Source organism: Chionomys nivalis, chromosome 11 (assembly GCF_950005125.1).
Source record: "Chionomys nivalis chromosome 11, mChiNiv1.1, whole genome shotgun sequence".
In the NCBI taxonomy this organism is placed as follows: domain Eukaryota; kingdom Metazoa; phylum Chordata; class Mammalia; order Rodentia; family Cricetidae; genus Chionomys; species Chionomys nivalis.
Window position 1 is genome coordinate 34,655,772 of NC_080096.1, and position 27,567 is coordinate 34,683,338.

The window sequence follows — 27,567 nt, forward strand, 5'->3', positions numbered from 1 at the left end:
ACGCATACATCAATAAGAGTTTATGGCTAAAATCTGTATCATTTATTTGTTCAACAGTTGAGTTTCTTTTGTGGTTCACGTCATGTCCTTGGCACTGAGAATAAAGATAAATCCTGGCCCTCAAGGAGCTCACAGTCTAGTGGGGTAAACACACAAAAATAAATCTAATGTAATGTAACTAGAGTACATAAGGGACTACTAGAAAGACAGCGAGCAGAGGAATCTAAATCCTTTGTGAATGTCTGTAGGTGAGAAAGGACCATCTAGTGGACATTTTCATAAGACATAAGGCAATGGCTCACAAAAGCTCACCAATTACCCACATCAGAATTACCTAGAATACATACATACTAAAATGTAGGTTGTCGGGGCTTTCTGCATACTTCGAGTCAGCCAGCCAGCACCCAGGAATTGCATCTTAAAGTGCTCTTAAGTGATTCCACCGCATCTCAAGCTGGGAACCAGTGAGATAGAATTTGTTGTGATCTCTGCATTTGAAATGCTGACTTAACTTTCTTCCTGTCAGTACTGGGAACCAAATGCAGGGCCTGATACATGCTAGAAACATAGTTCCACTATTGAGCTATTCCGAGCCCCTGTGTTGGTCTTTAATGAAGAACTAAAGAAGAAGGGATCCAGTATGTACTGAATTCTTGTAGTCTATCTAGAAGCTTACCAAAGTCTCAAAATAATCCAATGAGGTAGATATCGTCCCCATGTTCAGAAGAAAGGTAAGAATTAGAGTTTAAGTAATTTATCATTAACAAGCTAAGAAAAGTAACGCTGCTATGTGAACCCAATTCAATGAGCTCCAAAGCCCACCTTAGAAACAGTATGCTGGAATCAGGGAATGCATTTACAGACTAACTGCTATGGTTTTCATTTATCTGCTAGATCTCTTTGGTAAAATAAATATTAACAACAGTCAGATGGCATCCTTCTTTGGCAGGATGGGATTGAGGGTAAAGCTGGGAGGAGCTGTGACACGAACAGCTAGTTCTTTACTTTTTTCATCATTTTTTTTTTTTAACCCGCTAGTAGTGGTGTCATGAAAATGTTCTATGACTAAGAACTGGGCCTTTCTAGAGAAAAACAAACATAGCTGGATACCCACAAAAGCAGCCCCACCCAAGGCCGAGTCTCCAGACTTATATCACCCAGAAGCGTGGAAGGCATTTAAGGAAAACTGCAGAGTTGATAGCATTCAAGTTCTTAAAATGTAGACTATTGGGACCATGGCAGGTCTAGAAGGTGCATCAGAAAACACTCAACCTTCAGAGAAACTGAAAGCGCAGCACAGCTTCTCCAGATTAAAGAAACACTATCTGTTTCTCCATCCAGAAAATAATGGGATGGTCAACCCTACTGTCTTAGTTACATCCTACTGTTGTGAAGAGACACCATGACAAGGCAAACTGTCTTAGTTACATTCTACTGTTGTGAAGAGACACCATGACAAGGCATATTTCATAACAGAAAGCATTTAATTGGGGCTTGCTTACAGTTTCAGAGGCTCAGTCTATTATCATCACAGCAGAGAACATGGTAGCAGGCAGGAATAATACAGGAGAAGTAGCTGAGAGCTACATCCTGACCTGCATGCTGGGAGGGAGGGAGAGAGGAAGAGGGAGAGAGACACACTCTGGGCCTGGCACAGGCTTTTAACCTCAAAGCCCCCCCCCTCCTCCAAAGCCACACCTCTTAATCTTTCTAATCCTTTCAAATGGTTCTACTCCTTCCTTGGTGACTAAGCATTCAAATATATGAGCCTATGGGAGCCATTCTTTTTTTTTTTTTAAATATTTATTTATTTATTATGTATGCAATATTCTTTCTGTGTGTATGCCTGAAGGCCAGAAGAGGGCACCAGATCTCATTACAGGATCTCATTACAGATGGTTGTGAGCCACCATGTGGTTGCTGGGAATTGAACTCAGGACCTTTGGAAGAGCAGGCAATGCTCTTAACCTCTGAGCCATCTCTCCAGCCCCGGGAGCCATTCTTATTCAAACCACCATACCTACTTAAAAAGCTTTGAGAAACCCACCCTAAAAAATCTGTAATGAAGAATATATAGACATAAACTGAAAATACTACTTGACTTTCTATTCACCATGTTTGGTTGCATCTAACAACATCAGACTGGGTAGATTAAGGTGGAGCACATTAGATGAGATGAGAGGTGTGGTACAGGGCCCGGCAATAACACTGGGAGATACCTGAGGCTGAGTTCATAAGGCTGGTCCGGACCCACCATTCTTTTTCACCAGTGAACCTGGAGCTAGAGTGATATATGTACTTCTGGTGGAGAATATCTTGCTTATTTGTGGCACTTCAAGACATCACTGAGCCCCAAGATGAGTTCTGATAAAATTAACCCACAGCTCTGATGCCACCAACAGCACACAGCTGAGTTTCCACTATTTTGTGAGCAAAGACTGAAAACCAGACTTTCTGCTACATTCCCCACACTCAGTCTGGGAACATTTGCTCTACCCACATTTTCATATAATTTTTTAAAATCATGCAAATCTGGAATGATCTTATAAAAAGGTTTTATTTACACTGAACTGATTCATTAGCTTCTCACAGGCAGAGTTCAGGGAGTAGGGCCAAAAGCGACGGTTTAACAGTGTGCAGGCATTGTATTTGTTTATTACTGCAGGTACTTGTACCTGCAGTCGCTGAGCTACATGGAAGGCAACTAGAAGTCTTTATTTTGAGGAGAATAGCAAGTTGTGTTGAATCTGGCCAGGATTCTTGGGTTGTTTTTAGCCAGTTCACTGGTGCATGGAAAGAATGCATAAAGCCGACATCTCTTAAGATTCTCAAGCTTATTGCTACAGGTTTAGAAAGAAATAGAACTGGGAGCTATGAGGTCAAAATGGCCAGAATGCAACTTCACTGTTACACTGAATAAAACCCAGTCAATAGTATTGTAGATCCCTGAATATTTCTTGTTTAAATGCCCAGAAACACATAAAAGGAACCATTAGAGTGAGAGGTAATTATCAAAGTATTTGCATACCTTCGTTCTGAATATCAAGTATTGGGGCTCATTCCCATAATCACTTCTTGTAGTAGCATACATGGTAACTCTTTACAGACTGCGTGTTGCGTTGAACTCTGGAGGTCAAGGGTTTGGGTGGACTTTAGGCTATCCAGGACTGAGTCAACTCTGCGAAGGGTAAATCCAGATATCTCTAAGTCTTATCCTGTTTCTGGGCACATTTCAGTTCTGCTCCAAGTCCACTTTGCTCCAATTCAGCGATGACAGACATATATTTGAACTCATTTGGTCTGAAGTTAAAGGTTTCTACTAGCCCAAAGATCTCCTTCCGATCAGTGGCATAGAAGAGTTGAACCTGATTGGCGATGCACTGCGCCTCAGCAACATTCTGCAAGGCAATGAGAGGAGTGAGGCACCTTCCCGCAGAGGACCAAAGCTCTGTGCCTGAGTTCATAGTGGAGGCGCTGTTCTTAGCTTCTCTGACTCCCTGACTTCTCAAGTCTTGGCTAGACGTTCCTTCCTCATGTAAGCAAGGCATTTTGTACACCTGTTATCACCTTCTCTTACTTGTCACTTTTGGTCTGTACTCTCTAATTTAAATTCCTCACAGATACAGACATCAAGGCTTGTTTGTATTTTCCTGTACATAGTGACATGCTGTTTGCTAGGTAAGTTAGTTCATATGTTCACAGTTTCTCTTTTTATTTAGTTCTTAAATAGCTATTACATCCATCTGAGGAAGGGGGGAAAAAGCTACCCAGCTCTAAGAATCAGTTTGTAAGTACTAAGTTTCTGACTAATTAGATACCCTTGAATAAAACCTATTATTGATGGTACCCCAGTCAGGAACACAGTATCAAAGCCAGTTGTAATAGTTATAAAATGTCCACATTTTGAGAGGTGTGGTACAGGGACCGGCAATAATACTGGGGGACACCAGGGGCTTTGAGTTCATAAGGCTTGTATGGCCACCATTCTTTTTCACCAATGAACTTGAGCTGCAGAGTTATACCCATACTTGTGCATGTATCACTTTGGTACATATACCCCCTTTGGAGAGTCCAACCTCCATTCTGAGTGTGAGGTTGTACTTAACGAGTTGCTTCTAACAACTGAATCATTAAAGAATATGTCTTGAATCACTTGTCTGGGGAAAGTTATCGTATTAAAAAGACATTCAAGTAGGCCTGCAGAAGAGCCAATGTGTTCAGGAAAAAAATGGACCCTTAAGTCCAGTCAATCTTCAGATGACTGCATTCCTACCAACATCCTGACAGCAACCCCATTAGATTGAGCAGGATCACCCAGCTAAGCTGCTTCTGAGTTCTTGTCCCATAGGAACTGTGGGACTCTTTGTTATACAACCATTTATAGGCAGTTCCAAGGTACAGAAAGTGCACTACCAGGAAATGGAAATGGGGAACATATTACATGACAGATGAATATACAGGAGAATGCATGGGCAACATCTTTGGAACCTCATGGAAGAACTGGTTGAGGGCTGGTAAAGGGCCTTGCCTCAGACCTGAGCTCGATCACTGGAGCCCAAATAAAGATGGAGGGAAGAAACTAACTCCACAGAGCTGTCCTCCGATCTCCACACACGTGATGTGGTTGTAACCTCTCTCCATCATACACGTATATACACGTACAAGAATAGGAGCTGTCCTCCAATCTTCACACATGCGGTGTAGTGTAACCTCTCTCCATCATACATGTATATAATAATAAGTCTGTCCTCTGATCTCTACACATGTGGTGTAGTTGTAATCTCTCTCCATCATCATGTGTATACACGTGCAATAATAAGAGCTGCCCTCTGATCTCCACACACGTGATGTGGTTGTAACCTCTCTTTATCACACACGTGTATACACGTATAATAACAGTAAATAAAATGAAAGGAAAACAATGAACTGAAATAACTATTGTTTTCTACATATTCTATAGTTCTAGCTGGCCAGAAATATTTATCTATTATTACTCAAACACGGAAAAAAATCACTTGGAAAATGACTGCCTAAAGTATGCTATGTGAATGTGAACTTAACTCAGTGGTAGGACATTTGCCTTAACAAGTGCAAGGTCTAAGTTCAACTCTTAGCACTGAAGAAGAAAAGTATGCTATGCCTAGCTGTAGAATGATGTGCTATGGGATAATGCTATTATTGAGACCTTTAATGGATTCACATAACAAAGATGCAGATGAATTTATAAATACCAGAGGCTGTGCTTCTTGTCTCTGTATGCTGCACCTTCCTATAAAGCATTCAATTAAACCTTTATTTTTTAAATTGGGGCTGGTGAGGTGGCTTGGTGGCTAAGAGCATGTATTACTTTTGAGGAGGACTTGAGTTCAATGTCTAGTGTCCATGCTGAGTGGATAACTCTAGCTCTAAGGATATCCAATGAGGGCACTTGCACACACATGCACATACTCATACTCAGACCCACATATATACACATAATTAAAAATAATAAGGTAAATCTTTGAAAATTGCATTTTATTATGTGTATATATTAGCAGGTATGCCATGGTTTATCCAATGAAGGTCAGGAACAAGTTCCAAGAGTTAGTTCTTTTCTTCTACCACGTGGGTCCTGGGGGACTGAACTCAGGTCATTAGGCTTGGTGATGGGTGTCTTTATCTGCTGAGCCAAGTGCACAGGGATCTCACAGTCAATGTGGTTTATACAAGGCAAATGAATATTGTCTGATACATTGTCAAATGTTATAAAGCCAGAAAAAAAAAGTTAAAAAAGAAAACTCTCACCCTCCAAAACCTTAATGATGCTAAAACTGCATCAGTTTGAGCCTACCAGAGCGAAGTGGTAGAAACAGAACCAAGAAAAAGTTTCTTTCCTCTGACCTCTAGAGTTCACTGAAACATGGTCAGACACCGTGTTTTGCTAAAGACCAAAAAATATAGAACAGTCTGAATGTCCTATTTCTGTTTCTTTGCCATCAACAATGATAACCTCCCTAAATCTCAGTCTGAAACATTTGCACTGTCTATTATTTTTACCTTCCTAGTTCACTGCAAACTCTAACAGCCTGCAGCTGAAGTCCACAATTCTTAGTGTGTCTGTCTTCTCTTCTCCTTTATCCAGCCTTATTCTCTGGCCAACGAGTGTAAGCAAGCATCTTTTTGTATTCATTCTAAGCTTCTTTGCCCCTCAATTACATCATTACACCACATGGCTGACCCAGATAAATCCGACATCCTCTCCGTGCATGTATCTACACACATTCTCTTTTCCATCTCCCTAGACTATGGTTTATAAACACTTTCTGTAAACAGTAAACATTTTAGGCCATAAAGTCAAACTACTCAACTCTGTTACAGAACTAAAGCAATCTTAAGTGATATGTAAGTAAAGCTTCCTTTTTCTTTTTGGCTTAAGACAGGAATTCTTTATGTAGTTCTTGGCTGTCCTGGATCTTGATATTTAGACCCACCTGCCTCTGCCTCCTAAGTGCTGGAATTAAAGGTGTGTATCACCATGGCTGGCGTACTATTTCTTTTTGACTCAAATATCTAACTCTATTCTTACATGTTTACTCCAAGCTGATGGTATATATATATATATCACATACACACACTATATATATATTATATATATATAATAATCTGGCAAGAACTTCCACAAGCTGCCACTAACCATGCATCTAACTTTCCATACCTATGTCCTCATATCCTAATTTCTTTCAGTTACTATACTCCAGGCAAAGATTAAACCCTCATTTCCAGACTTGTCTATCCAGAATATTACTCCTTTCCTATATGACCAATATTTTTCCCTACCATATTTTCCATATATTTATTCGATATTTAAAATAAAAGGCATCCTTGTTCCCACTTCTTTCCTCCATGTAACACTATTCTTTCCCCTGAAAGCATTAATGCATACCCTTCCTATATTTTTCTTCCCATCATTCTTAAATTTAATTATGTTTATTTATAGTGATACCATTCCTCTGAAACTGTTCTTATAAATGTCACCAAATTGTTTCATGTTTATAAAATCTAGTACACTTTCAGTCTTTATTTCATTTGCTCTATAAGCAAGTTAGAGTGACCAACTAAACACTCCCTTTTGCTTTTAGAATACTTTATTTTTATTCTACCATCTTAATCTCACCCGTATCACAACTGTTTTTTGTTTTGCTTTGTTTTTTTTTTTTTTAATTTTCTGATGTTTCTTCATCTATCAAGGACTTAGTTCTTATATCTTTTCTACATCCTCATTTATTTTCTTAGTATTTCATTCAATCCACACCTTTAAATACAACCCACATACTAGACCTGGGTCACTTTTCTGAACACCAGGCTCAGGTATCTAACCGTCTACACTACATAGATAACTAATGGGCATCTCAGACTTAACAGTCTAAAAGTGAGGTCTTCTCAAAACTATTTTTTCTGCAGCCTTATCTCAATTAACGATAAATGCATATTTATAAATAAGATTCTGGATCAGTGACTTCCAGTTGAGTGTGATACAAAAAACAGTTTAGGAGGAAGGAAAAATGGGAGAAATAAAACTGAATAGTTTAGGAATAACAGTCAGGGAGGCAGAGTCCTACTCCGCTCCAGGTCTAGAGTCTACTGTTACTGCGAGACAGTAGCTGGCTGAAATCACTTCTTTCTCACTATGTATCTGATAAAGATGAAAAAGAAATCTAAGTGGGTGTTGGAATGGAGGAAGAGGCTTTGAAATGCCCAGTCTTCTGAGGGCATTCTAAACAGTCTCTGTCAGACAAATGTCTCTGGAACCTAGACGCACAGGGAAACACAATGGGCATCATTAGTTATGGGTATGTGGTTGATGGTCTCCCTAGCAACACAACTGGGAATGGAAAAGGAGCAAAGGAAATCCAATGGTGAATGTTCCCGTGAACAAGGTAGAGGAAGAAAAAGATACAACTATTACTCTAGATTTTGAACTCATCTTACATTTCAGAAATCACCTATATGTCCATAACCTTGTTTGAAATCTCCAGGGCCAGATGTGTCTTGGTTTTGGCATTATTGGATTTAAAAATAGGTGAAGATAATATGTAACTACATTATGCCCCATAATCAAACACATTCATACTTCCTTAATAAAATATATAGTATTCTGTATTACATGAGAATAATGACTATAAATGACCTCATATCAGTTTAAATTTAGCTTCAAAAGAATTTAACGCAGGGAAAATTTGTGATCAAATGAGGATGTGAAACTATTTTCACCATCAGCCTCTAGCCCAGCACTCAGCAGGCAGAGCAGGCAGGTCTCTGATTCTGAGGCCAGCCTCATCTGCTTAGTGAGATGCAGGACAGCCAGGGCTACATAGTGAGTCCCTGTCTCAAATAAAATAAAACAACCTATTTCCAGGGCCAGTGAGGTAGCTCAGTGGGTTAAGGTGTTTGCTGCAAGTTTGATGACCTGAGTTTGACCCCTGGAACCTAGATGGTGGAAGGAGTAAATGGACTTCCAGAAATTATTTTTTGACTTTCATACATGCACTTGGCATTTGCTCCATACCCACAATGTACGCGTGCACACACACACTTAAAAAGTAAAATGAAACAAACTAGCACCGACAAAGGAAATCATCCATTTATCTGTAGCTAACTGTACTTCAACTTAAATGTATACAAGCAAGACAAAATTATTTTCAACCATGAGAAACAAAATACACAAAGGTATCTTTCCCTAATCTAGACCTGAGGCATTGACAAGAGTTAACACCTGCAGAACTACGAGGTAAACCCAAAGAGACAAATGTAGACTCTTACCAGAAATGTGGAATCCATTTCAGCTGTCATCAGCACTATGCCCTTTTCTTCCTTAAGTTCAGGATAGTGATATAAAATCAGCTGGCTGGCTGCTGCATCCCCTCGGGTCTGCACGGAGAAACACTTATCAAAGCTCAATAAGGTACCACCACAACAAACTGCAGTTTCAAAGCAACAGAGTCTGGAGGAAATTCTAGCTCTTAATAGCCCTCTGGGAAGCTAGTGAATTAGAGGACTGGTATGTATGGGCAAGGTCAGGCCTGCAAAGGCATGGTGAACTGACAGTTTTCACGGTGTTATTTGTGTCTTCAATTGGAAAAGATCTGGCTTTTTTCCCAGAGAATGTTTACGAAGGCAGTGAATCCTTCATTGTGGTCATACATTTAAAAACAAAATGGTACAGGCAGCTACCAAGTCAAGTTCTAAAGAAAGCGATGTGCCTGTGTAATTGCCACTTCTATGGACTGGTGCATTTCATCTACTCCCTGTGGTGGCTCTGAAAACTGAGCTCTTTTACGCTATAGCAAAGCACTGTAGAGTCTGTGTATGAGCCAGATTTCTGCTGTGTGGCTTCGAAATATTATCTGGTTGTGGCAGAAAGGAGACAAAAAAATAGGAATTGTGTAACTTCATGAAGAATGATCAGTGAGGTCACCAGATTTTAAGTCTAGTCTAGGAAGAGAAGCTGAATTTAAAGCCAATGCCTTCATGTAGAATGACAGAAAACAGCTCCCAGGGCTTCATCTCTGAAGCTTCAGCAAGAATCCTTTAATTATTGTACCTAATTATTGCTAAGGCAATCTTAACAGTTCATCCTCTTGGTTCCCTCATACACTCTTCTAATATACTGATAATTCTGCTTACAAGATAGTAGGATACCACACAACACGCTAATACACAATATACTGTAGTACACTATACAATATACTAATAGTTTCTTATGAAATACACATGATAATATCATAGGCAGACATACACTTCTCAATCCATGTAAGAAAGAAAGCATTAGAGACTGGTAGTATAAATGAAAATGTCCCCTCAAGGCTTGCTCTCCAGTTGGTGGCACTATTTGGGGAAAGTTATGGAACCTTTAGGAGGTAGAGCCTTGCTGGAGGAAGAACATCTTGGGGGCAGAGGGAGGCCGTGAGAGTTTATAGCTTCACCTATTTCCAGTTTGCTCTGTGCTTTATGTCTGTGGATGAAGAGTGATCTCTCAGCTTTTGGCTCTGGCCATTTGCTATCATGCCTCCCCATCCACTGTGGAGTCTCCCTCTGGAACTGTAAGCCCAAATAAACCCTCTCTTCTATAAGTTGTTTCTAGAATGGTATTTTATCACAGCAACAGAAAGCAAACAAGGACAGAGATACAATTAGAGGATCCTTCTGTATCCCTTTCCAATCCCATTTTAGAGTTAACATCTACTCTGTATTTGGCTTTCTCTTATATATGTATTTCTCTATAAACTCCTCCCTCCATCCTTCCTTCCCTTCCCCTTCCCTCCCTTCCTTTTCTCATAGATCTACAAGACCTAGCAGAGTTTTCAAGACAATGGTAAATATTTAAGTTTATAGACTTTGGAGTCAGACAACCTGGACTCAATGTAGCTTATTAACTTCCCTAAGTTCACTCTCTATAAGTAAAAATAATAACAGTAACCTATTCATTTGAGGATATTAAATGACAAGTAAAAAATACCCATATTTGTTCCAAGAGGCTGCTAGCTTGTTCCCAGCTACTCAGCCCCAAGATAATCACACAGAAACTATATTAATTAAATCACTGCTTGGCCCATTAGCTCTAGTTTCTTACTGCTAACTCTTACATCTTAATTAACCCATTTCTAGTACTTTATATTTTACCCCAAGGTTTGTGGCCTACAAGCAAGGTTCCGCCTGGTGTCTGTCTCTGGCAGTGCTACATGGCTTCTCTCTGACTCTGCCAACATTCAGTTTAGTTTTCCCCACCTACCTAAGTTCTGCCCTATCAACAGGCCAAAGCAGTTTCTTTATTCATAGCATGCAGAGGGGAATCCCACACCACCTCCCTTTTCTGTTTAAATAAAAAGGAAGGCTTTAACTTTAACAGAGAAAAATTACATATAACAAGACAGATATCAAACAAGAATTACAGTTACATATCATAACTAAGAGTTAGCCAATAAGAAGCTAATGGGTCAAGCAGTGATTTAATTAATATAGTTTCTGTGTGATTATGTTGGGTCAGAGCTGTCGAGCTGCCGGGAAATGAACAAGCAGCCTCCTCCTACAAATTGGCACCCAACATGGCTGACTAAATCCATGTAAAACCTGAGAAAGCTTAAAAAGTAATTTTAGACACAAAAGAACAGAGTTAAGCACGGCTTCTTGGTAGCCAGCATTCTGTTGGTGGGGTGCCGCAGCTCCTTTAAGAGAGATTTTCCTGACCCAGCGATAGCAGAAATAAACCTGCATCAGTTTGAAATGCCGGCTTTCTAGGCTGTGCTGCCAGTGCGAACTCTGATTCTTACTCTGATTCTTTCTGGAGGTCCGACTATGAAACATTTAAATGGGGTTTGTGAACAGAGTGCTACAACTTGATTAATGGCAACAAAGACTAGCTATGTGCTTAAGAATGGGGCTGTGAGGATGGCTCTCAGAAGCAGCAAACAGTTCCGCCAAGCTGGACTGGATGGGGCAAGCAGGCAGTGCCATATTTACCCTAGCAATGACACCGCTTAGATTCTTAAGAAGCACTTACCATTTGAAGAAGCAGTCCTGGTCAGAAAATAATTATAAATATACAATAAAGACAATAAAGACAAATTCAGATGGAAAAGACCTCTAAATTATCAAAATGTTGGATTACGTAGGCTTGGGAGAGAAAAGAGAAAGCATATAGACAGTTATAAAAAGAAGTAAATGGTTTTTTAAAAAAGGTAAAGTCTTTAAAGAGAAAGAGTACAGACAGTCATAGATTAAAGAAGTAAAGTAAATATAAAATAAATATGAAAAAGTAATAGATTTAAAACAAATAAGCCATGTAAAGATGGAGAATATGCAGAGTCTGGATTATGTATATTATTGTGTTTTCTTTGAATATTTTGACTGTGAAGAAACTAAGTAACCAACTATATACTTTCAAGGTATCTTGTCTTCAAAATCTGGGTCTAAGGATATGTTGCTTTGGAAAAGAGGTTCTTCTTTTGTTTCCACAGAAGATGAGAACCTGTGGATTGCTTCTAGACTAATATGGTTTGATGGACCAAGACCCCCTGAAAAGTTTCTGTGAACACCCCCAAAAAATTACTTTGCCCAACTGCTGACTGAGATGAAACTAGCACAGGATACACCATGAAAGACCTGTTTAACAGCGCCCCAATCAGCAGGAAGTAGTCTAGAGAACTACGCCCAAATTCCCAAATATTGTTTATAAATATTTAAACAATATTTGCTATATGTTTAATATGCAATAAAGATTTGCATTTGGTATGGATCTTGGTTTACTGATACAAATTTAAGATCAATTTTGTTATACTGTGTGTATATATATTTCTGCTCCTGATTAAGGTATTATGTTTGTACAGCTTTGTACAGCTCATTTAAAAAGGTATTGTGTTTGTACAGCTCATTAAAAAATGTAATGTATAATTAAGAAATATAGGTTAATAGATAGTCATCTATAATAGTCAAGCTTGTAGTCATGCTAGTTAGATTTTCTAGATGTACAGAGATGTATTGCAGATGGATAAGCATTCTTCAAACCTTTCAAAGACTAGGGAATATGGCATTTAAAATGTTTAAGAATTTAGGACTTTTCATGACAATGAGACACATCTGCTCCTGGCAACACCAATCTACTTCAAGAGGAAAATGGGCATCGAAGAGGCTTCTTATGGAGTTGGTTAGCCATTTGGGCAAGAAACTGCTCTTGCCTGGGCTGCTTTATGACCTGGACATGTAGGACCTGCAGAGAAATGACTGCTAAACTTGCCTAAAGGTGAGACCATCTTTCAGCGTTCCTGCTTCATGAAAGAGTCTGCTACATATTCTGCAGGACACAGAAAAATGTGACTGACAAACTACCAATATAGGCAGAACTGTGTTTGAAATTTCCTGCTTTGTGGAAAAGTCTGCTGGTTACTATGGGCCTGTAGACTAAAGATGGATGACCCAATGGTACAGAAGAACTTTGGGTGACTGTCCAGGCAGCAAGATGTCTCTGTCATTTCTAGAGTTTTGGAAGTTGCTTACAATGCATGTCCTGTTTATTTAGGTAATATTATATCCTTCTGCGGTCTTTGATGAAGTTGAAGAATTGATAGTTATAATTTTTATTAGTTATGATAAAAGATAAGTAGAAATAAATATTGTAACTATAATTCTTGCTTGATACCTGTTGTTATATGTAATTTTACTATGTTAAAGTTAAAAGCTTAAAAGCTTCCTTTTTCATTTAAACAGAAAAGGGGAGGTGATATGGGATTCTCCTCTGTATGCTGGGAATACCATCAGTGAAAAAAGAAACTGTTGATAGAGCAGAACTAAGGTAGGCGGGGAAAACTAAACTGAATGCTGGGAGAAAAGAGTCAGAGTCAGAGAGAAGCTATGTAGCCCCATTGGACACAGATGCTGGAACTTTACCTGGTAAGCCCCAGCCTCATGGTGATACACAGATGAATAGAAATGGGTTAAATTGATATGTAAGAGTTAGTCAATGAGAAGCTAGAGCTAATGGGCCAAGCAGTGATTTAATTAATACAGTTTCTGTGTGATTATTTTGGGTCTGAGCTGTGAGCAGCCGGGAAACGAACAAGCAGCCTCCTCCAACACACTGTATAATATCTATCAAATGTTAACACAGTATATACTCAACAACTTATCAGACAAAATGTAAAAATTTCTCCTTATTCTATTTTGTGCCATCTGCCTTAATGTTAAAGTCAAAACAATATTTGATTTTTTTTTTACCAGCTGTGAACTCTAAATATAGAATGCCAATCCTAGTTATTGTGAACTAAAATACTGACTTCTTTTTAAAAGAGCTTTAAGTATATTTTGAGCTTATTTTTTTACTGTAATAAGTAATTTGGGAATAAAACAAAGAAAGAAAAGAAAGCAAATAAACTAATATTTATAAAATGAAAACTATTCACCTAATAGTGTGATTAATAAAACATAGGTAAGACATGGAGCCTTCCTCAAAGGGTTTACATCTGGGTTAAGAAGATAACATTTTGACTCATCCATGTCTATTCAGTATGCATAGAGTTCTAGGGAGAAGACAAAAGACAACAGTGAAGTGGGAGAAAAGTATACGGACTTCAAATTTCTGGTATTAAGTGAGGCCTAGAAAACTAGCCTGAGTTGTCAATATATGACAGCTCATCAGTGCACAGCAAGTACTGCTGAAGTCAGAATATACTGTACCCCAGCCCTGGGAAGGCTTCTAGTAGTGCCTCCTGTGTTGTGTAGGGCATACATGACCTACCTGAATATTTATAAGAGCAGTGAAGTGGAGTTCAGTACCCGTCCACTGTCCTACAAAGAACTCATAACCATCTCTTCTTGGTAGTGCACAAAGGAACTGTGGGAAACAGAAAAACAAGCATTGGACAAATGAAGTAATTTTCAATGTCTAATCACTTGATCACTTGTACCACTCTATTTCTTCAATGTCTGGCTTTTTAATTTTTCCTTCCTTCCTTCCTTCCTTCCTTCCTTCCTTCCTTCCTTCCTTCCTTCCTTCCTTCCTTCCTTCCTTCTTCCTTTATCCCTTTTCCTCCTCCTTCATTCCTTTTCTCTGCCTCCTCCCTTTTTTTTTTTTATAAAAGTCAGTGTTTCAAATATCCCAGGCTGGCCTCAAACTTCCATACAGCCAAGCAAGACCTGATTCCTAATTCTCCTGCCTCTATCTCTCAAGTACTTAGATTAAGCATGTGCTATCACACCCAGTCTATAGGGTGCTGGGGATTGAAGCTGGGGTTCTCTGCATGCTAGGTGAAGGAACCTGCCAACTGACTTATATCCCCATCCCATAATGCTTGGCTTTAGAAACATTTTTTAAATTATGAAATTAATTATGTGATAGCATAACAAACATACACATTTCTCAACCTACATTTTTCAAACCTATCTAAGAAGGAAAGCATCAGAGATGAAATTTGAGGAGAGCTGACATTAAGCGATATTGCTGTTCAACACACAAAAATGATATATGTCTCCAGTTTACTTAGGTATTTTTTATTTTCTGAAAGCAATGTTTGGGAAAAACCCTAGCAACCATTGCTGACAAGTTGGCTGTCACATCAGCTATCCATTCCCTTTCCCTGGAGCCTTCTGGTGGTTCACTACTTCAGCAACAAAATAATCATTTGGTTTTGGCACATACTATCAGAATAGCATGGGCAAAACTGTAAAGAGAAATTCTAATACAGGAACCTGAAGGAGGCAGCAAAGATTAAGGTCTAGTATCATTCATTCATTCATTTTTGTTGTTGTTTTGTTTTTCAAGATAAGGTTTCTCTGTAGCTTTGCTGCCTGTCCTGGAACTCATTCTGTAAACCAGGCTGGCCTCAAACTCACGGAGATCCGCTTGCCTCTGCCTCCCGCGTGCTGGGATTAAAGGTGTGCACCACCCTTGTCTGGCTCATTCATTCATTTATTGAGGCAGGGTCTCTCTATATCCCTAGCAGGCCTGGAATTTGCTATATAGACCAGGCTGAATGGAATTAAAGGTGTGCATTACCGCACTGGGCTCTTAGGTGCCTTTTCCTATGGACATACACTGAGTGATTAAGATCCAATTCAGAAAGGCCTACTGTGGTAGAGAGCTAAAATGCCATTTATAAGGATGAAAATATCACTTATCAAACAAATGACATGTGAGGACCTCTGTTCATAGAGCATTATATCATGAGCAGGACTGGTTTGAAACCAACTATTTGGTAGCATTTATAAACAATTCTACATGGTTACCACAGACTTACTGTTGGGCAGGACTGAGCCCGGTTCCAGATCAAATCAAACTTCTCTTTCTGCAAATTAGAAAAGAATAAAATTAACTCACAAATAGGAAAACATGAAAAGTCACGATCAACTGAGTCTTCCAAGGCTGAATTCTAGAACTCTACTATGGCTGAAACAGGCTTTTAAGTTCTATCATTTACAAATCATCCTTATGACAAAAAGCAGGAAAAACCAGATGCATGCTTTGCTGTTCATTGCTACAAATTCCGTGTGAAGATGAAGTTCTTCATGCTTCAAAGTCTCCACGGAACTGGCTGAATCCAAGAGAGACTTGTGAAAGCCTGTTCAAACAAGGAGTTGGAATGAATGATCTAAAACATAATAACAAGTACAGACTTTAGACTATGGAGTTCATGAAGGCAAGAGTATATATGCGTAGGAAGTTAAAAAACAAAGGATAGGGATTTCTTCATAACCAAAAGGTCTGGCTTTTCCTTCTGTATGCATTTTCCTCCTTAATCTTACACATATGCAAGTTGAAAATATAACTGTTCTTCAGTGTACTTTAAGGCTAGCCTCGAACTCACAGAGACCTATCTGCCTCTGCTCCTATCTCTCAAGTACTGGGATTAAAGGTATGTACCACCATGCCTGGCGTAGAGTAAGATTTAATTTTAACTGGAGAAGACAGCTGTATCCTTTCTTAGCCATAGACCTTAAGGGTAAGGCAATGGCCAGTGCTCATCTCTAAGGCAATTTCAACAAGGTAAAACCAAGAAAATGCCACTTGCTAAGGGGAAAAACTAGAGAAAGGCCAGGAGGGAGCTCCAGGTCAGCTCAGGCATCTGCCGTTTCCAGACAAGAATGCTGGAGGCAGTGTCTTGAATCCCAGCAGTTTGGTTGGAAAATGAGAAGGAAATAAAATGCATCTGGAAACCACTCAGAAACATGAACTTACACTAGCCTCCCTGGTCAGAGACTTGGAAACATTTCTGAACCAGAAGGAGGGAAAGCAAATGTCATAAATATACCACATGGAACATCCAATCTCTGGTGCTCAGGGCATAATAAAAACTCTTAGAGCCGTAAAGTGTAAGTTCTCAAGATGTCATAAACACAGGAAAAGTACAGGCAACTGCCCGAGAGGGCTGGAGCGCTGACCTTCATGCTGTAATACTTCTACTTCCCCTTCAAATTACTTACAGGAATAACTGCGTAGACCGTGTCTTTTGCTGAAAAATACTGCTGCCAAATCTGAAATAAATAAATAAATAAATAAATAAATAAATAAATAAATAAATAATCTGTGACATATGGGTAATCTTTTCTTGTATGCTGAGGAATAGTGACAGCTTTCATTGGACAAGTATTATTCTAAATGATAACAGGGAGGAAAACACACTGTAATGTTTTTACAATTAGTACATGATTATAACAAATTTAATAACATGTTCTTCTGAATGATTAAACTGTGATTCTTTAAAACTGCCTAAGATTCAGTTTTTAAAAATGTATATGTTTGTGTATACAGCACTATTTAGAAGCCCTTGGGTTCCCTGAAGCTGGAGTTAAAGGCAGTTGTGAGCCAGCTGATGTGGGTGCTGGAAGCTGAACTCAGGTCCTCTGGAAGAGCAGAAAGTGCTCTTCACTTGTGAGTCATCTTTCCAAGCCCCAAACTGTACCTCTTAATAACTCTGGGGGCTGGAGAGATGGCCCAGTTAACAGCATCTACTGTTCTTGAAGAGAACCTGAGTTTGGTTCTTAGCATACATCACGCAACTTATGACTACCTGTAATTCCAGTGTCAGGAGACCAGTGGGATCCCAACCCTCTGGCCTCTGCAGGCTCCTGCACTCATGTGTACATACCCCCAGACAAGCAGACAACTGAAAACAATAAAAAGGCCTGGAAAGATGGCTCAGCAGTTAAGAGCACTGGTTGTTCTTGCAGAAAACCCGATTCAATTCCTACTGCTTTTATGGCAGCTAACAACCATCTGTAACCTCAGTTCCAGGGGATCTGACACTCTTTTGGTCTCCACAGGTACTGCATGCAGATGGTGCACAGACATACATGCAGGCAAAACACCTATACACATAAAAAATAGTAATAAGATTAAAAAAATAACAAACCCTTGTCAAAGAAATTGCCTCTAGATTTCTGAAATAATTGTTCTCAGGATAGATCTTGTTGGTGGTAGGTTTTTAGCAGGTTCTTTATCCCTTCCCAAACCCACACCTCCCCAGTCAACTGTGGGCCTTCTCAGGGAGCAAGGATATGACCCTTTCAGAGTTTAGGGTCTATAGTCAATGGCCTGGGAGGCAAATGGTAGCCCTGATAATTTACTAGCTATTCTACCTTGGGCAAATCACTGAAACTTCTTAAATAATATCAATAAAACAGCAGTGATGCCAACCTCTCAGGGTTGTTATGAAGACTGACAGAACCAACAGAACCCCGAGACTGGAAGAATAGACACTAAAAATCACACCAGCTTTTATTGCTATATTTTAGGCAGCTCTTAAAATTTTGCTTCCAGAAAGTTCTACATATCAGGAAGAGATAGAGTCTGCTGGGTCTGACTAGACTATAGAGTGGCCACAAGCCCTACCCCTCTTCCTGGCATCAAAGAAGGCAGAGGGTATAGCTGACTTTCATGGTGCAAATACCTAAAAGCAGTGAATAGGTTTACATAGTGTAAAATTAGAGAACAGAGAAAAGGAAAAAAATAAATCCAGTTTTATAAGCCTAAATGAGTTATTCTGGTGTCTAAGAAATGTTTTACGATGTATTTATACAGACATCGTAGCCATGCACTATTCCCCTTTAGCACATCATATGCACGTTTGCCTGTACTTTTCACTCCTATTGATTTTATTATCCCCCATGCCTTTTCACATTACTGGTTTTTACTGGAAAGCTTTCATTTTCCCATCTCTGATTTCCTTCTCCACCAATTCTTCCTAACATTCAAGGCTAAGTTTATATGCTCCCCCCCACCATATAATTTTCCTTCATTGCATCAGTCAGAAGTTTTTCTATGAAATGTTTGCACCTCATATCTCTCTAATGATCGTGCTGGCTAGTTCTGTGTCAACTTGACAGAAGAAAGTCATTTGGAAGAGGGAGCCTCAGTTGAGAAAATGCTCCCACCAGACTGGCTTGTGAACAAACCTATGGTGCATTTATGTATATGACTCTTGTGCCTGCATATATGTATGTGACTGTATTTGTGCTAGGTTCCTAAGAAGTCAGAAGAATGTTGGATCCTCTGGAACTGGAGTTATAGATGGTTGTGAGACACCATGTGGATGCTGGAAATCAAACCTGGGTCTTCTACAAGAGTAGTAAGTGCTCTTAACTGCTGAGCCAACCTCCCAACATTTTCTTAATTTTCTTAGTGATTGATGTGGAAGGATATAGCCTATTGTGGATCTTGCCATCTGTCAGTAAAAAAAAAAAAAAAAAAACAACCAAAACCAAAACAAACCAAAACAAAAAAACAAAAACAAAAACAAACCACCAACAAAAAACAGGCTGAGCAAGGAAGTAAGCAATCCAACAGTATTAGATGACTGTGGTGCTGGGGTATAGCTCGGTAGCAGAGAACTTGTTTAGCATGCACGAGGTCTTGGTTCAATTCCCAGAACTGCTGGAGGATTGAAGCAGGGCTTGCAAAGGGGAGGGAATTTGATTTATACTTTTCCACTTGTTACTTCCTTTTTGACTGAGAAATTTGAATATAGGTAAATATAATAGAAAATAGGCATATAAATCAAACATTTACTGATAATAAATCATAAAGAACATTCAAAATAATTCTCTCACATACGTATAATTGCATACTATTGAGAGGGGTATGCTTATTTTTAAACAAATAACTGAATCTTGGCTGGAATTTGGTATTATAGGATATAAAGAATCTTCAAGCTGGGCGGTGGTGGCGCACGCCTTTAATCCCAGCACTCGGGAGGCAGAGGCAGGCGGATCTCTGTGAGTTCGAGGCCAGCCTGGTCTACAAGAGCTAGTTCCAGGACAGGCTCCAAAGCTACAGAGAAACCCTGTCTCGAAAACACCAAAAAGAATCTTCAGTATGCTTCCGGTTATATTTTTTTAAATTTAAAATTGCCAATGTTGAGAACACTGCTTTGCATAAATATTCATTTTTTAACCCCATGTCTTTAAATTGAGAATAACCGCATGTATTTCCTAGGGTGGACATTAGAATTTAACGAAGAAATACCAGTGAAGCAATAAGCATATGACTGCCTGTTTTTATTATTCTTTTATTACTATGCTGTTAATCACCACATACACTTAAAATATGACTCTTGGAAGTATAAGGAATGCTCAAATAGTTTCACACAGGCTAGAGAGAAAAAAACCTATAGGTATAAAAAATGCAACAAACACCAGGCAGTGGTGGTACACGCCTTTAATCCCAGAATTTGGGAGGCAGAGACAGGTGGATCTCTAAGTTTGAGGCCAGCCTGATCTACAGAGTGAGTTCCAGGACAGCCAGGGTTACACAGTGAAACCTGTCTCAAGAAGAAAAAAACCCCAACAAACAAACAACAACAACAACAACAAAACAAGCCATGCAAATCAAGGTACACAGAATGACGAAGAGGCAGGAGAGATCATGAGTGCTTCCTAGGGGAAGGTTCAGGAAGCTTCTAGAGAAGGTCCTTAGGACACAATGCTAAGGAAGTGAACACAGGGTTAGGGGAGTGGTTGTCACTGGACACCTGCAAACAAGCTCCCAACATAGTAATTTTTCATTTATTTTAAAACATAGCTATAGCACTTACTCTGTGCCAGGATTTGTTCTGAGTGCTTCACAAATGTTAACTCATTTAATTTTCAAATGGCTCAAGAAGTAGGTGTCCAGTAGTTATCACTTTACAGTGGGGAAACCGAGGTCCCCCAAAATTAACTTGTCTAGTCAAATAAGTGACAAAGCTAGGACTTAAAAATGGCAGCTCATTTGGAAAGTCTCCATTTTAACCAGCACACTATCTTCTCTGCAAGGCAAGCAGAACCTTCAGCACACTCAGCTACGAGAAGGTAAAGTGGGCACAGGGAAGGCAACTTGCAGGGCAGCTCTGCTTACCACTATTCATCAGTACTGCCCCAGGGAGCCTGTTTGGAAAGGCAGTGCAGTGATCCAGGTATAGAGTTCTGATGGTTTAAATAGTACATGGGCAACAGGAAGAAAAAAGAAAGGGCAAGCCTAAGTTGACTAGACATATGAAAGCATCTGGGATAGAAAATGGTGTCAGAAAAACGTGTGACCTTTTCTGTTCTCAGACTTGCTCACAGAGCACATACTTCCAGGGAGTATACCTACTCATTTTCATTCATTACCTGTTTTATTTCCTCTGCAGTTTTGTCTTTCACCATCTCAATGTTAAAGATTGAACTGAGAGTCTTGAAAGAAAAAATAGCAATTAATATTTACAATTAACAACTCCAGCTTAATTCTGTCTAAAGCCTTGTAGAAAAGAATGTCAGCAGCGAAGCAGATTTTAGTAGGTTCAGAATAGCATTCGACACTCACATGCTCTGAAAATGTGAGTCTCTGCTCCCACACAGACCTTCACAGTTCTATTCCTGGGGAGTAGCTATTAGGTCATCAAGTGCTCCCAAATGCTTGTCTCACCAGTGAGTCCTGCAGCACTTTGCAGCTGGTGAGAAAGAAGAAACCCTGGCTGCGGTTCTACCAGGAAGCTCCTTATCTGCACAATAAAGGACAGGCTACAAATGGTGTTTTGATTTTGAAAGTTCCTTTCTATAGAAAGGAGAGTACTCATTTCCTTCCATTTCTTGTAGCCTCCTTGGACTCACACTGAAGCTAGGGGTCATGTCAAGGACACAAAAATCTAGAAGTATTTCTCATCTCTACTGTTGGGAAAAAAAATCACCTTACACAAAAAAATCATTGAGCACAATAAATATGTTCAAATTTGCAGTCTCTTATTATAGATGTCCCATATGACTTCAGACTCGGATTTCGGTATTTAATTAGAAACCTACCTTGTCCTTAGTGAATCCTTTGCTCACAGGCTGTTTCCCTGAGGCATCTGTCTGAAATACATGATGAGACAGGCTATTAAACTATCTTTCCTCATAAAAAAAAAGAAAAAAAAAGGAAAACCAAGTCACAGAAGTACTCAATCTCATTAAGTAATTCTGTACCTAAGAATTCCCTTCTATCTACTCTTTATAACGCCGTACATACTATTCTAAGAGTTATTGTTTATAGATAATTTTCCCTCCACTAAGATCCTGAGATGCAAAGATGAGAAAGGGGTTGCTAGTAACCACTGAATCCCAGCACGAAAGTTCATTCTAATCTGCGGGTTCCTTCCCATTTCTTTTTGGGCTTTCTGTGCTTGGCCCTCTGACCTATTCCACACCAGCCATAGATCAGGTGGGAAATAGATGTATTTTCTAAAACTAATTATTTCTGATAGCATTTCTTGTGGTAGGTGTCCTCAACATTCTAGAGTCCTGCTGAGTTCTCACTCTCTCTATTAATTCAACTTCTGGTGATGGCTAATAGTCCATGTTACACTGACTGGACTGAAAGGTGCCCAGGGACTTGTAGAGTACACCTCTGGTCAGTGTGAGATGGCATTTCCTGAGATGATGAAGTCATGAGGGCTCTGACCTGATGAATGGATTAATCTTCTGTTGGATTCATTGTATTATGAAATTGAGAAGTGATGAAGGATGGCTAACCTGAGGTCGTATGTCATAGGGTCATGTCCTTAGGGGCTCTACCTTATCCTGGTCTCTTCTCATAGTCCTCTCTGATTCCTGAGCCCACACCCTAGTTGACATGATGTGCTGACATGTTTGAAACCATGTGCCAGAACCATGTCCTCATTAATCCATCCATCATTCTGTCACAGGAACTTGGTAACAACTAATTCACTTCCTCACTAAAGGGCCAGAAACGACTGAAAGTGGCCCAACCTGGCTGAAGTCGCTCCTGAATTTGTTCCATGCATCTCCCAGCTTGGAAGTTTTCAAATTATAGGTTGTAAAATCAATTTGGTGGATTGTCATCAGAATTATTTAGAAAATGAAAACTAAGAATGCGCTTCCCAGCCATGATGGCTCACACCTGCAACACCTGGGATCTGAGCACATGGGAGGCGGAGGTGGGGGAGGGCCCAGGTGAGACTGGTCTACAGGGTGAGAGCCAGCCTAAAAATAGAATAGGAATGTATTACATATCACAAGAGCGCTGCCCCATAAAAAATGTGTATGTTATACATGTGTATTCTAAGTAGCAGTGTAAATGTATTTCCTACTGCGGGTTATGGTCAAAGAGTTTGGAAAGCCTTGTTCTGGGTAATTATACACACAGCTTTCCAAGTGCTTTCTCCAGCTCTGACTGCTCAAGGGTCCCAATGGCTAAGAATACAGTAAGTTCTGACGATACTAGTTCACTCAATCTTTAGCATGATTCTGTGAGAAAGGTGTTAATGATATTATTTCTAATTCACAAATAGGCAGAACAGAGGCAGAGAGAAGTAACATAATCTGTCCATAATTACCGAGCTGGTAGCTAAAGGCTGTGATTCAGCCCCTGGCATGTGCTACCAGACCTGTCTTCTCAGCAGGGAAGTCACCTACCTCACTTCTTACACTCAATTGCCTCTGCAGTCATATGTACATATTCACATGCACACACACCTACATATAGCAAAAAAAAAAAAAAAATATATATATATATATATATCTTGCTGGGTGTGGTGGTGTACGACTTTATTCCCAGCTACCAGAAAGCAGACACAAGAGAATCTACGAGTTCAAAGTCAGCCTTGTCTACATGGCAAGTTCCAGGCCAGACTGACAGTGAGACCCTGTCTTTAAACTCTGGACCTCCACTGTAAACACTTCCCTGCTCCCTATAGCCCAGTGCCATGTGTACCTTGATTTGATCACTAGACTGCATTCCTTGTGAGCAGAGGCCATCCTTTCATTCCTCTACATTCCATCATGACTACAGGATCTTGCCCAGCAAGAACAGAATATGTATTTATTGATGAAGATCAGATGTTCAGGTTACTACCATCTCACCCATCAATGAGATCACTTCAAGGGTGAGGGCTGAGAGGAATGCTAGTAAACTTATGACACACAACAGGACTAGGCAGGCCTTACCTTCTGCTCCACACATCTGATAAACTCACTTTGTTTGGAGTGCCCCACTGGTTGCTTCCGAAACTCACTGCGCTTCTCCAGGCGGGACTCAAAGGCAGCTGGGTCGGACCTGCCCAAAGGGAAATCAAAGGGTAGAGCACCTAGGATTTTGAAATAACAAAGCATCATAGATCACACCCACAAAGACAGGACACAGGCATTATGAAGGTTTGCTTTCAGTTGTTAAGAACTGGGCATAAACCTGGAAGTCAAGAAAATGGAAAGCAAAGCCAGCTCATCAACTATTAACCCTCAACATTTTTTATCTCTTGCAGATTATTCCCAGGTGATGCATGGGTTAGTTTCATATACTTAAACATTATAGATACTTATACTACTCAAGATAGAAAGAATACTTTAAGTCATATTGCTGGGTCAGCTCTGCAGGCAGGAATCCTGTAGCACTCCTGCTAGGTGTTAAGCTTTTACCTGAATATATCTAATTTTTGGCGTCTCCCTCTATCCCTACCCTCAGATCCTGGGCTCCAAGTGGGTGCTTTGGGAGAAGAGTTAGTACCCAGTATCTCCCTGACCTATCCTCCAGAGAACCTGCAGACAGAACATCAGAATTCGCCTTTTATCTTAAAATGGGGACGCTCTTCTGGCTTGAAGGCCAGGCTGGGGCTGCCAGGAATACTTCCGAATGTGTAGCTGACCACGGATGTTTGGCTTTATATGCTAAGATGAAAACATCATCCCAGCTACTTGGCTGGGAGACACACAACACCATGGGTGAGGAGACAAAGACATCTTGTTTAATCCTTTGGTAGACCTTCACAGTCAAGACATTATAGGGTACCCTCTCTTCCATTTGGATGTGACACCAAATGTCACTCTTTTCATTACTATGAAGATGGGCTGACCTTTTTCTTTCTGTCTGGAAGGACTAGGTAAGCGTGGCTAGCAGTCACAGATGTACCTAAGCTTGCCACAGTGGGGCACCCTGGGCAGCAGAGCTCTTCCTAGGCTCCAGGGACATAGAAAATAACTAAGACACTGTCCTTACTTGAAACTTACTATCTAGTTGCAGATACGTAAATATGTACATGAGCACTACTGATCATTAAAACAAAAAAGTGCACAAACATCCCTAAATGACTGAGGTGGTTTCATGATTGTACTTTCGACTGTGCTGTTCCCATATTTGGAGCACATTCCACCCTTCCCCTCCCCCTCCATTATCTTCGAGCTAGGCCTAGACCACAGTATTCGAAGTCTTGGTACTACATCAGGCGAGAGAGACTAGCAGGAGCTAGGGTGTGAAAGCTTTATGTGGAATACTAAGCTGTTTGGACACAGTACAGAATTCAGTGGGACATGTTCTGGAATATCAGTAGGTATAATTGTTGATGGGAATGACCTAGAGAAAGGAAAGAAATCATATGGGTTCTTGAGTAAGTGTGAATGGAACCGCTAAGTATTCAGAGTGCGAGTAGACCTCTCTTTGGAGATGCTGGTGGGTGAAAGATCAGAGAGAAATGGCTGGGGAGAACTGTGGGTCAAAAAACTATTTTAAAATAACAAATATTTGAGAATACCTAATGTTTGAAGAACAGTAAAAGTACCCGTTCATTTGTTTCATCATTGATTCAAAAAGTGTGACAGATCACGATGTTCATGTAAAGGGGACGGGCGGAGGGTTCCAAGACTAGAAGGGGTGAACGCTAGTTAGTTAGAGGATGATGTTGTACACGTGAAGAAGAAATTAAGGGAGTGGAACTAAAATGAGACAAAACGCAGAGAGTTTACAGTCCTTTCAAATTGCCTTCCTACACCACCAAACGCTCTCTCAGAGCCCCTTTCCATTTCGACCTTCAACTCATCCACCTGGAACCAGGCACCTACGCTATTTTTCCCCCTCAGTGCTGGGGGTGCAACTCAAGGTCCTGTGCATCCTAAGCAAGTGCTCTCCCGCTCTAGGTTTTACCTTCTGGAAGCTGAAGCATTAGGAACCCTGGTTTGCGTCAGGCAAACCATAAGCAACTGTGCGACCTCCAGCAAGCCTCCACCTCTCTCCAGACCCCCTACATTTCCTTAGTGAACGGGTTCAATGGGCGATCCAAAAGTAATTGTACTAATCTCTGCAGCACTTTCCCACGCCCAATCTCCTCTCCGCTCAGCCAGGGACATCAGCTTGGAGCCTGGGAATCTGATCTCTTGGCCAGGTGTCCGCTCTGATTCAACATGTGACCTTGAGCAAACCAAGTGCCTTTTCTGAGGGCTTCATTTTCACGTTTCTACAGAGGGGACAACTCTCTCGGAGCTGTCTTCCTCAAAGGGCTTTAATTAAAGAGTTCACCGGAGCGTTCTGAGAACCAAGCACAAGGACAACTGTGGGAAGATCCAAAGGCGCTACAGAGACCAGCGATGTGACCTTAGGCAAGGGACCTGCCCTCTCTGAACTAGAAAACAAACTATTGGTATAGTGGGGACAGTACAAGCCCACCAAGGAGGGTAGTTTAGTAGTAAATGACGGAAGCTCTGCCCGCGCGCCGCGAGTGCCCACCCCCAACGCCCCGCCGGTCAGTGCCGCACCTGCGCAGCTGCTGGATCTTGTCCCGGTAGCGGTCGTAGAAAGGGTTAGCTTCCAACTCGCTGACCCCGCTGCCGTCTGCTCCTCCAGAGGGCAGGCCGGAGCCCCGGCGTACCGGGAACATGAGGAGCTGAGCTGGTGACACGAGCCCCAACCCCAGGGCGCGGCTGCGCACTGCACACAGACCCCGGTAGAGGCCGGCCACCTGCAGGACTGCGGGGCAAGCTCCACCCGCAGCAGACACTACGGCCGCCATAGCCGCCCGCGCCTCCCCCTCCTCCTCCTCTGGGGCGTCAGCCTCGGCCCCCGGCCCGCGCGCCTGCTCCATCGCCTTCAAGGTCCGTGACGCCCGTGTTCCGCCACCGAGGTTCCGCACGCGCAAGGTTCCGGGTGCCGGAGTGGAGAAGGGACAGCGACGCTAGGGGCTGGTGGCTCTCCTCTCTGCCCACCGGCTCTGTGGGTGTAGTGGTGCGTCTCCTCCTAGGAGTCTGCCGGGATTCACGTCCTTCCTCCCAGGACCAGCAGCCTCTGCGCGCCAAGCTTCTAGAAAACTGGCTTGGATCGTCGGGTTCTCGCTGGATTTGCCCCTTTTCTAAATTTACTTGGCTCTAGCTGTTAACAGTTCCTTTAGAAGCAGAGGATGTTTGAACATCACAGCTGAAGCTTCTCTTTATGGGTTTCTATTTGCAGAAGGTCCCATTGGCCTCATACCCTGTGCAGTAGGCACTACCCTCATTTTACAGACGGGGATGCTAAATTGGCTGTAACTCATTAAAGCAGGAATTCCACCTAAGAGCTGAACTCTTTTTAAAACGCAGTGTCTCTGAAGTCTGGTTCCTTCTGTTTCTGGCATGTAATTAAACTACTCTCAGAGACGCTAGGCATTGTCCTTGACAAATCATTATTCAGGCTCTGTTTTCATCCTTAGAATGTGTTGGTTCCCCCACTTCCACCGAACTAAAATGTCACCATATTCTTCACCTGTTGAACAAGATGTGAGCTTGGGGACAATGACATCATCTCCGTTTCACCTGCTGCGAGCACGAGTGTACCCTATGGGAGAGCAGTCACAT

The 27,567-nt window shown here is 41.0% G+C and overlaps 1 protein-coding gene across 1 annotated transcript; it reads right to left on the reverse strand.

The window, feature by feature from the left end:
* Positions 1 to 2,538: 2,538 nt before the first annotated feature.
* Positions 2,539 to 26,941, reverse strand: Atpaf1 (ATP synthase mitochondrial F1 complex assembly factor 1). The gene is made up of 9 exons (XM_057784107.1): positions 26,497 to 26,941; positions 23,923 to 24,031; positions 21,781 to 21,831; positions 21,112 to 21,174; positions 16,948 to 16,998; positions 15,765 to 15,812; positions 14,267 to 14,362; positions 8,800 to 8,907; positions 2,539 to 3,398 (listed from the first exon to the last, which is right to left on the reverse strand). Exons 1-9 carry the CDS (start codon positions 26,820 to 26,822, stop codon positions 3,204 to 3,206), a joined length of 1,047 nt encoding a protein of 348 aa, XP_057640090.1. The 5' UTR covers positions 26,823 to 26,941; the 3' UTR covers positions 2,539 to 3,203.
* Positions 26,942 to 27,567: the final 626 nt, after the last annotated feature.

Coding starts and splice junctions, on each gene's coding strand:
- Atpaf1 (XM_057784107.1), bottom strand. CDS start 26,822: ATGGAGCAGGCGCGCGGGCCGGGGGCCGAGGCTGACGCCCCAGAGGAG. Junction 21,175..21,780: donor AAGGATTCACTAAGGACAAG/GTAGGTTTCTAA, acceptor TTTTCTTTCAAG/ACTCTCAGTTCAATCTTTAA. Junction 14,363..15,764: donor GGGCTCAGTCCTGCCCAACA/GTAAGTCTGTGG, acceptor TGTTTCCCACAG/TTCCTTTGTGCACTACCAAG.